The sequence below is a fragment of the Cryptotermes secundus genome, unplaced genomic scaffold (assembly GCF_002891405.2).
Source record: "Cryptotermes secundus unplaced genomic scaffold, Csec_1.0 scaffold183, whole genome shotgun sequence".
NCBI classification, from domain to species: domain Eukaryota; kingdom Metazoa; phylum Arthropoda; class Insecta; order Blattodea; family Kalotermitidae; genus Cryptotermes; species Cryptotermes secundus.
In genome coordinates, this window is record NW_019729899.1 from 1,244,851 (window position 1) to 1,254,576 (window position 9,726).

Below are 9,726 nucleotides of genomic sequence, written 5' to 3' on the forward strand. Positions count from 1 at the left end.
GTCCACCGTCCACATTCTAGTAGTAGTACGTCATTTAGCCTAAGATAAACTCTAGACACAACATCCGTTGTATTACCGTGACTTCCACAAGTGTCCTCATCAGGCAACTTGCATTCAGGGGTATCCATAACGTATGGATTCTTGCACAGAAACAAGAAACTGGGAAATTTCTTCTTTGGAGTCAGTGCAAAAATTTTAACATGTTTCATACAATCTGTAATTTACAATATCTGATTCTATATTCTTTCGAGAAAAAAACGGCGTTTATTTCGTTCGTTTATCACAGAAATTGCAGAAATAGGAGCAAATTTAGTAAGTCACTACAGTTTTTACGGATTTCTAATCGCGGGTATTTAAATATATTCCGTACGGCTGCCTTTACCGGAATTTAAATGCCCGTAGGATAAGCGTTAAGGTTTTCCGTCATTTAGGGTTGAATTTCAATGATCCAAAGTCAATAATTTCAGTGTGAAATTTCCTCCGTTTTTGTCTGGTAAACCAAAATGACACTTGAAATGGAGGTTTCACTGTACACAATTGTTAACAGATAAAGTGACAGTTTGTTTTACATATTGAACCAAGAAAATCACACAATCAAATGCAGAAAGAAGAACTTAACTGCAGCCTTAATTACCTGGCTATGTCCATAGCATGGTAAATGATATCTGACTGATCAATGGCTATTACTTTCTGAGCACCGGCTGAAGCTGCAAACATTGACAGAATTCCGGTCCCACAGCCTAGATCCAAAACTGTTTTGTCCTTCCAGAGTGCAGTGTTGTGAAGAAGGGCATCTCTATAGCTTGATGTTCGAACATGGTCCTAACAACAAACATGGAGTGTTCACATTTTTATATCTTTTGTTCATTCATTTAATGGGAACTGATGTTTAAAGGGTATCATTATTCAGAAGATGGTGATTTTATGAAAGAGTTTAATTTAAATAATGGAATTTGATTCACCCAGCACACAAATTGGCAAACCTGACTATGTTACAGTAGCTGGTTTCAAACTTACAGACAACATCTCATGATGAATGCCAAAGTGAGAGTATGTGTTAAAGTATCCCTCATCACATTCCATCTTAATGGCCTTGATACAGTGAGCAGGTGAAGCTGAGTCTGCCTCATTTCTTCCATCTGCCACTAGTTCTTGAGTTATATGGCGCATTTTTTCTACGTTTTCCGTCATTGTTTTCAATTCAGAATCCTTCTCCCTTATCTGAAACATTTATAAGCAAATGGGGATATGAAAGGGCCGGGATGGCTCAGTTGGTTTCGTGACTAGGGAATGGGCTGGATGGTTGAGGAATTGGGGTTCAATTCTTGGCAGTGGCAAGAATTATATATTATATTATACTGTAATATAAGGTCATCTTAGGCCGCGCCATAGCTCAAGCGGTTAGTTGCTGGCTTCCCACTGTGGCGGCCTGAATTCAAACCCGGGTCTGGTCAAGTGGGATTTGTGGTGGGGTAGGTTTTCTCCGAGTACTTTGGCTTCCCCTGCCAATCTTCATTCCACCAAATTCTCCATCATCATAAACACCCGAGGCAGGTACAATAGGCCAATCAGTGGCTGCTGTGCCGAGTGGACCCAACTGGACTCCACCCCCCACTATGTGAAAGGTCATCTTACTATACAACTAAAACCATTATACCAGGTCTAAATATCCCAAAAGCTGGGCACCTACATTTTTTTATGAGGCTACTTAAAGTTTTCTTTCTATTACTACCAGCACATGACCCATCAATGATGACAGGCAAAATCATTTCTTTCTTTCCTTCCTTCCTTTATCACCCTTCCTGCTCTCCATCAAACTGTTTCTCATCCCTTTTACTTGTCCATCCTGTTATAATTCCTCTTCCCACAGCCTAGCAATGGTGCACTGGGTTTTCCCCACACGTGCTAGAAACTAGCTGCTTTGTTAATTCTAATATTTAAATTGTCATCTCATTAAAAAAATAAGCGAATTTCTCACCTGAGGTATTTTGTTTTATAGCCTACTTCCCTTATTTTCAAAAAATAAAAGCTGGCTTATGCAATCACCTTGCTTTTGAATGCCTGAACCGATCTTTATGAAACTTAGTATGTATATCATAGTATCTGAGCCCCTCAATGACATACTTCATAAATCCCTCCCATCAGTCCACTTGTCTGTATGTGTATCCCTCCTTACTGTTGCTAGGCAATGGCTTGGTAAGCACGTTCCTGTGGCAACAAATACATGCAACAATAGAAAAATTGCTGGATGCATCATTTTCTATATGGTCTGTGTCATGTTAAAGAAGAGTCTGGTTATCCTATCGTTGCTAGGCAATGGCCCAGTAAATATATTCCTGCAGCTATGATGAATTGTTGGAGGCACTGTCTATGCAGTCCACGACATATAAAAGGAAAGTAGGTGATGAGCTCTTCCCTAACTTCTTGTTATTAGTTTCTGAAGGTAGCTCCTAGACTTATATGAAATTTGTGCAGGACTACATTGTACTACCAACAAAAGCAGAAATAATATTTGTTACTTGTAATGTTAGGTGTTGAATCATCCGTTGCAACTCTGCAAAATGCTGCTCTGACAGGGTAACAAGTCCATCCTCTGCAGTTACATTAAAATTAGTACTACTGGAAATTTCAGGAACTGTTACTGAAGAAGGCAATTCAATGTCCTCAAAATCTGTAAAGGGATTGCAGACACATAGTACAAAATTATTAATGAAGCCAGTGATTCTCGGTCCAGATCGAAGTATAGGCAACAGACAGTTATAGTACCAGTGAATAGTATTAAAATAGTGATTCTGAAGTGTGGTCACCATGGCCCCATGTGGTGACCTGTAATTTCATGTAAACCAACTATTTTTATGGTTAATAAGCAGGTTTTCTGTCTTTCCGGTCTTGAGACAAACCTTTTTCATTTTTTCTGTAGTCATTGACTATGCAGATGCTATAGGTCTGTCCTACATAGCTGCAATTCTTTATTTCAATTTCTTTTAAAAACAAGTACAACAAATTGAGGGACAAAAATACTCTTCAGTTACCCGTGGAAGAATGTCGACTGAAAGGGTTACTATTTAATGAGCCACTGTAAATTAAGGTAATATCATCATCACTGCACATTACTTTGAATTGTAAATTAATAAAAAATCTTATTTACATGTAAAAATTATGTTTTATGCTACATGGTTACAGTGTATGTTCTTAATTTTCACATGCAGCTACAGGAAATTTTTGCTTGACAACTGATTAACTAGAACATAAGTCAGTGTAATTTTGATACAGTATTCAATATCAGAAAAACTTTAATTCTGAGGAATATTATGCAACAGACAAATTCTTTGGTGTTACACTATTTTCTTTGAGCATCCATTGTTGACATTCTATAATTTTAAATTTGAAAACATCAGTCATGGATAATGTAAAAGTATCCCTGTAACAGGCCATGGAGGCCCATAGGGTTGTGAGATGCTAAGGTTCCCACATTTTCTAGACAATCAGGTCATAGATGACAGCAAGGATGTCAGCCCTACATGCCGGCCCCCCTTTACCCCAAAGAATATTCCTGGTACTCATTTCTGTTAGAGGCTGAGTCGACCCCAGGGCCACAGTGCGGCTGGAAGGATTAGGTAAATTGACCTCATCGGGATTTGATTCCGTGACCTTCCGCCTTGTAGCATAGTGCCTCAACCAACTATGCTACTGATAATGTCCAAAAAAAAAAACCCCTTAACAATGAGACTACAACACTGTCATAAAATTTTAGAACCACAGAACTGATTTTGTGTCCTCCATGCACAAACCTTTATGATGATGATATAGTAAAACCTGTCTTAAATGGAATCTCAAGGGCCCAGAAAAATTTTCTGCTGAAGCCAGGTTTCCATTTCCTCAAGGTATAATATAATAATTAATGCAAGGAGTTACTGTGCTCCCATGTATATACTGTCATGACTTTATGGCTCTGTGACTAATTATAACGGGTTATGGACTGGATAATTGGAATTACTGACAGCTTCTTTTACAATCTCTCTTCATCAAAATCGATTACAATAACACAATTAATTTTCGGCCGAACAGTCCTCTTCCTTGAAGAAAGCAGTCTTCTGGGATTTGGCACCGTGTATATGTGGTGTTTCTCACGGTGTTGTCGCTTGCAGATTTACTTATACTTTTTCTTCAACCCTGAAGATGGGGGCGATACGTTCCTCCGAAACGTCGGTTAACACCACATATACACGGTGCCAAATCCCAGAAGACTTTCTTCATAGTCACCGCCGTGAAAGCCTCAAATCTTACACAGTCCTCTTCCTTGATTGCCGAGGACTTGCTCCATTCTCATTCTATAAATGAATTGAGGCAGAGAGAGTCAGAGTTACTTTACAACTTGGCAGTTTACTGCAAATCAATTTGTCTTGACGATAAGGCCCTTGAGACTCACGACTAGTAATTTTATTTTCGAACAGAACACTTGGGGATATAGTCCTTGTGTAACATCCTCTCTGACGAGAGAATAGGTCTGTCATTTACAATTGCTGCTGGTCCTCACCACCTCCTCATTCTCAGGTCCAAGTCCTGCGGGATTCATGGCCACATTCTACTGTCTCAGATTTGAGATTCCTCCAACCTGGAGGGCCAGTCTCCATATCTATATCCCCCAGGAAAAGGGTGGCCTAGTTGTACCCCAGTACTGTGTACTATTTTCGTCGCCTCCTATGCCTCACAGTGCTACGGTGGAGGTATCTGACCCCACTTCCATACAGCAGGACTGACTTGATTCTGTTCTGTACCACTTATACATTCTCGATGTGGATCCACAGAAAACACATTCATGCCCAGCAATTGGTATATGCAAACTACACTGAAAACACCTCTTCCTCTGTTGTATTTACAGCACACTGCATAGCAAAAGGAAGTTATTCAATTGTTGCCTGCATATTTGTTGTTGTGGGGATGTGTTTAATGAGTCGTTGCCCAGCAACGGGTATACACATCACAATATGATACCCCAAAGTAAAGGATTCATATGGTTTGGGAACGAGAATGCCATAGTATTTTTCTTTTAAATTTCTGTTTGGCAAGCAAAATGTATTACCTATCAATTATAGTAAAATTATTTATTTATTCATTACTGAAATTAACACATCACTAATTTGGACTAATTGGGAATGAACCCTTGTCCAAATCAGCGAAAGTCCGAATCATAGAAATGTTATGTTCAATGAGGTTATACAATGGACTTCACGTGTCTTTTAGGAAATAAAACTTTATTTTGAAACTTAGACTGCATATCATAAAATAAATTTACTTGTCATAAAATGTAAAACTCTTTAAGTTTTTACATCAGTCTTGAAAACATTTTAGGTAGCCTATATACCTAGTATTATTGAGATTGTGTTTAAAAGATGAACTTATGTCGGTTTGTGTTCCTATTTTGTACTGTTCTTTTAATACATCTTGCCTCATTTCCAGCACCATTAGATAATATTTGTTGTATTGTGGGTTACAATCCACAAAATTGATGATGGAATTCAAGGTTTGTTTGACTTTTGAAAACCTGCAGATGTTTCTGCTTTTTACCATTTTCCTCATCCTCTTCATTTTGCTGTGCAATTTCTTCTTCATGATATTTTGGTATCCGAAGTCCTGCTCATCCATACTAAGCCAGTCATGAACATCACTTGGTCAGCTCCAAATGTTCCATGAAAATCTTCTTCTATGCCTTCAAGACCAAATTCCGGTTCTCCATTGCTAATGAGTTTGTTCCATGTGGTTTTGTTTTAATTTCACTCCAGCTGCTGGAAGTCGTAATGCAGAGGGGAGGGGGAACCACTTATGTGAATTATTGTGAATTCCAAATTAGCAAGGTTTCACTATACTTCCCAGTGTATAAAGACACTGCTGTGATTATTAGGGCAATTTCAAGGGGGGAAAAAAACAAGTTATTAAATACAGATTTTGTTCTTCTCTTAAACATATATATGAAGCCATTCTTCAACTTACCATACATTAGCCATGGATCATCAGATTTCACAGGTTTCAGGTACTCTTCATTTTCCCATATTGGTTCTATTGCACTCATCACTAGGGAGGCATCCGGATGATGTGTGCGAATGTAATTCACAAGTTTTATATAACCATAACAGTCCATATTAAAACTCTTTTTCAGCTTCACCAAATCAAAACTATGATCTACAGCACAATGAGATATAACTTCAGACATTGATCCATACACTTGAGGACAGAATAAACATTCTGGGTGTTCTGTTTCATCCTCTTTGACATCACATTCCTTCCAATCACAATCATCTTCAGAATCTGAGGAATCACTTCCGTAACACCTAACAGGAACACCTGAAGAAATATATTACATATCAGGTTAAACACTCTAGTATAGTTTGAGAGTACAGTTTACCAGGAAGGATATGAATTAATCGGACATGTCAGCTTCTAGTTTATGCTTATGAAAATTTATTGGCTTGAAAGAGGTACCATACACAAAAATAAATGCTTTGTTAAGTATTAGCAGGAGACTGTCCAGAAGCAAATGCAGAGGACAATAAGTATATGTGATGCCCTGTTACCTGAATGCAGGATAAAAAAATAATATAAAGGTATGTAACAAGTTCTTTAAAAATGTGTCAAAATTTAAATATTTGGAACAACTGCAATAAATCAGCATTACATTTATGGCAAATTATGAGCAGATTAAATTCTGTGGACACTTGTTACCATTCATTTCAGAATTGTCTGCATTCTATCTCACATCTACAAGTGTAAAGGTTAGAATTTATATTACTGTAATAAATTACAACATTACTTGTTCTTTTGTGGGAGCCGGGATAGCTTAGTTGGTATAGTGAAGGGCTATGGGCTGGATGGCTGGGGTTCGATTTCTGGCAGGACAAGATTCTTTTCTTCTCCATAATGTCCAGACCGGCTCTGAGGCCAAACCAGCCTCCTATCCAATGGTTTCTGGGGGCTCTTTCCTTGGGGGCAAAGCAGCTAGATCACCTCCATCCAGTGCTGAGGTCATCAGTGGTGGAGCTATACCTACATTTCTTCATGCCTTTACAGCATTGTGCATAATTAATTAAGCACAGAGACAACTTTAACGTTTTTTGCTGTGCTTTTGTATGCATGTGAAACTTCCTTTCACCATAAGCAAAGGACATATATTAATGGTAATATGTACAAAGGGCATGGGAGAAATTCTGGCTCTAAGAGGAAGTGCCAGGGATGTGAGTACAGTTAGATTTAGAGTTATTACATTGTAATAATATTACAATAATGATAAATTTCATAATTTGTACTCTTCATTATACATTGGGTTCATAAAATCAAGGTGGATGAGATGGGTAGCACATGAGAAATAGATAAAAAATTTTACTTAGAGAACATATATGAACGTGCAACATAGAAATGGTGTTTGCATCAAGGGTACCTGAGATTAAATTGTCACGTGGAAATGGTCCATGCTGTTTCTGGATACACAGCCAGATTTGCCATTTCATCACAATATTATATCCAAACAAAGCAAGTAAGTCAGGATATGAACTGTACATTTACAACTTAGGTGAAGCAACAAGAGCAACAGCTTGAAAACCAATCAGACAAAGGATGTATGGCTGAATTACAGTAAACTCTTGCTAATTTGGATTAACTTGTGGAGGGTCATCTGAATTGAGCAATAATCCAGATTAGTGAAGTGATAGTTAAAGTAATGTCTTTTTATTCCATTTCTCAATCCTTTAAATCCCATAAATATATCAAATATGTTAAGTTGTATCATACCTGTTGTGCTCAACACAGTGAATGCTATCATATCTACAAGCTTCTTACAAGAGTTACAGTATCTACAAGTTTTGAGTATCTGCAAACGGTCAATGGATAACTCTGCAAAACATTTCGGTTATCTTGCAGGGAACATGGCCTTTTGCAAGATTATGGGATATGACATGACACATTTTCTGAGGCAAGCAATCCAATTATACTGATTTATAAACAGTTACTTTTACGGAAGATGTATCTGAGTTATGGGATGGCACAAGCAGGGTAAGAGTGAAAATTTTATTAGACATTATAAAGAAACTTCCCTTCTCTATGCCTTTGCAGAAATCGACAAGATGTTAGAAAATTAACATGAGACTTTAAAATGGCTTTCACCAATTGCTGGAATTCTTAAAGCACTTGAAATCATCCAACACACTGGAAGAACAGGTAGAAGCAACTGTGAATATGGAGAAATTAAACAACAAAAACAACGAACACAAATGGCATTTTATACTATTCTTGAGGTTGTATACAGAAACTTAGGCACTAAACAATACTGTTTTTTCTTGATGGTTCCGGCTGGAGCTGGAAGAGAGTATTAATCATGTTGTGTCTACAGGTATTGCACCACCTGTGTTAGTAAGAGGCAGAACTGCTCATTCTGCATTCAAGACATCTCTGCTGTTGAATGCAAGTTTACACAACTTTTGGGACATCCCCAAAAGCATAAAGTGCATAAATAACAGTATATCAACCTTAAATTACATATGTAAAATAGCACCTGACTTTCTCATCCACAATCTATAAAGTGTATCTGCTTAATCTTCTGAATCTGAGCTCCCCCCCCCCACAAACAGAAGTATTAAACAAGTTGAGTGAGGAAACAATCAACGAAGTTACACTGGACTAGACATATTACATGGGAGGAATAAAGCAGCGAAACCTCTTCAGACATCACAAAATTGATAAATTGTTTTAAAAATGATACTTGCAGTAATAAATTACTACTGTTTCAAGTGGTCCACGTTAGGGCAAACTTATAAGCTGTAATATTAAGGTATATGCAGGTTAGAAACCTTTCCTTGCAGGCCTGTTGGTATGTAACTCAAACTGTAAAATGCAAAGTTGTCCCTGTGCTTAAGCAGTTAAGCACTATGCCATGAAGACATATTGGGAACTGGAGGCATAGCTCCACCTTTATTGACCTCCTCACTAGATGGAAGTGAGTAGTCAGCTTCAAGCCCCTGCCACTTTACTCCAGGTACCTGCCGGATAGGAGTTTGGGGAGCCCCAGAGTTGGCCTGGACCCTGTGGAGAAGAGTAAAATCTTGCACTACAGGGAATTGGACCTGGGCTGCTCAGCCCATCGCTATACCGACTCTAAATCAAACTGTGATGTTTTTAAATAGTGATTCGGACAAGTTTAAAAATACAGGTTAGATGTAATATCCCAAATTCGAAACCTGAAATTCAATGAAAAAATTAGCATATAAGCGTTTTGGTAATGACAGGCCGCGCCATAGCTCATGCGGTTAATCGCTGGTTTTCCACCGCGGTGGCCAAGTGGGATTTGTGGTGGACAAAGTGGCGCTGGGGTGGGTTTTCTCCGAGTACTTCGGCTTCCCCCTGCCAATCTTTATTCCACCAACTTCTCCATCATCATATTCACCCGGGACAGGTACAACAGGCCAATCAGTGGCCACTGAGTGGATCCAGCTGGACTCCACACCCCACTAAGCGAATAAAAAAAATTAAATGATTACAGCACTTAACTGTACACTAAATACAAATTGGGATATCCCAGATTCAGCTGTACATCATAAATTATATTTATTTGACGTATAACATACTTTCACGACCAGCCATCACACCTCACTTGAAACAAAACACGCCTCGAAAATACTTAATTGTGCAACACCTGTTATAACCAAAGTGTTAAAAGTAGTCATGGTAAAGTTGGTAGAA

At 38.3% G+C, this 9,726-nt stretch overlaps 1 protein-coding gene across 2 annotated transcripts in view; it reads right to left on the reverse strand.

Moving 5' to 3' along the window:
- Window positions 1–9,714, reverse strand: part of LOC111865735 (protein arginine N-methyltransferase 1) — a 14,811-nt gene extending 5,097 nt beyond the window's left edge. Inside the window, exons 1-5 of one of the 2 annotated variants that reach the window (XM_023853989.2) lie at window positions 9,612–9,714; window positions 5,992–6,342; window positions 2,520–2,671; window positions 1,018–1,221; window positions 635–822 (exon numbers count right to left, since the gene is read on the reverse strand). In XM_023853989.2, coding sequence (XP_023709757.1) covers window positions 635–822; window positions 1,018–1,221; window positions 2,520–2,671; window positions 5,992–6,342; window positions 9,612–9,627 — 911 coding nt within the window. In that variant the 5' untranslated portion in view covers window positions 9,628–9,714. Of the gene's footprint in view, window positions 1–634; window positions 823–1,017; window positions 1,222–2,519; window positions 2,672–5,991; window positions 6,343–9,534 lie in introns of both variants that reach the window. The other variant, XM_023853990.2, reaches the window with a different exon arrangement.
- Between the last annotated feature and the right edge of the window lie 12 nt (window positions 9,715–9,726).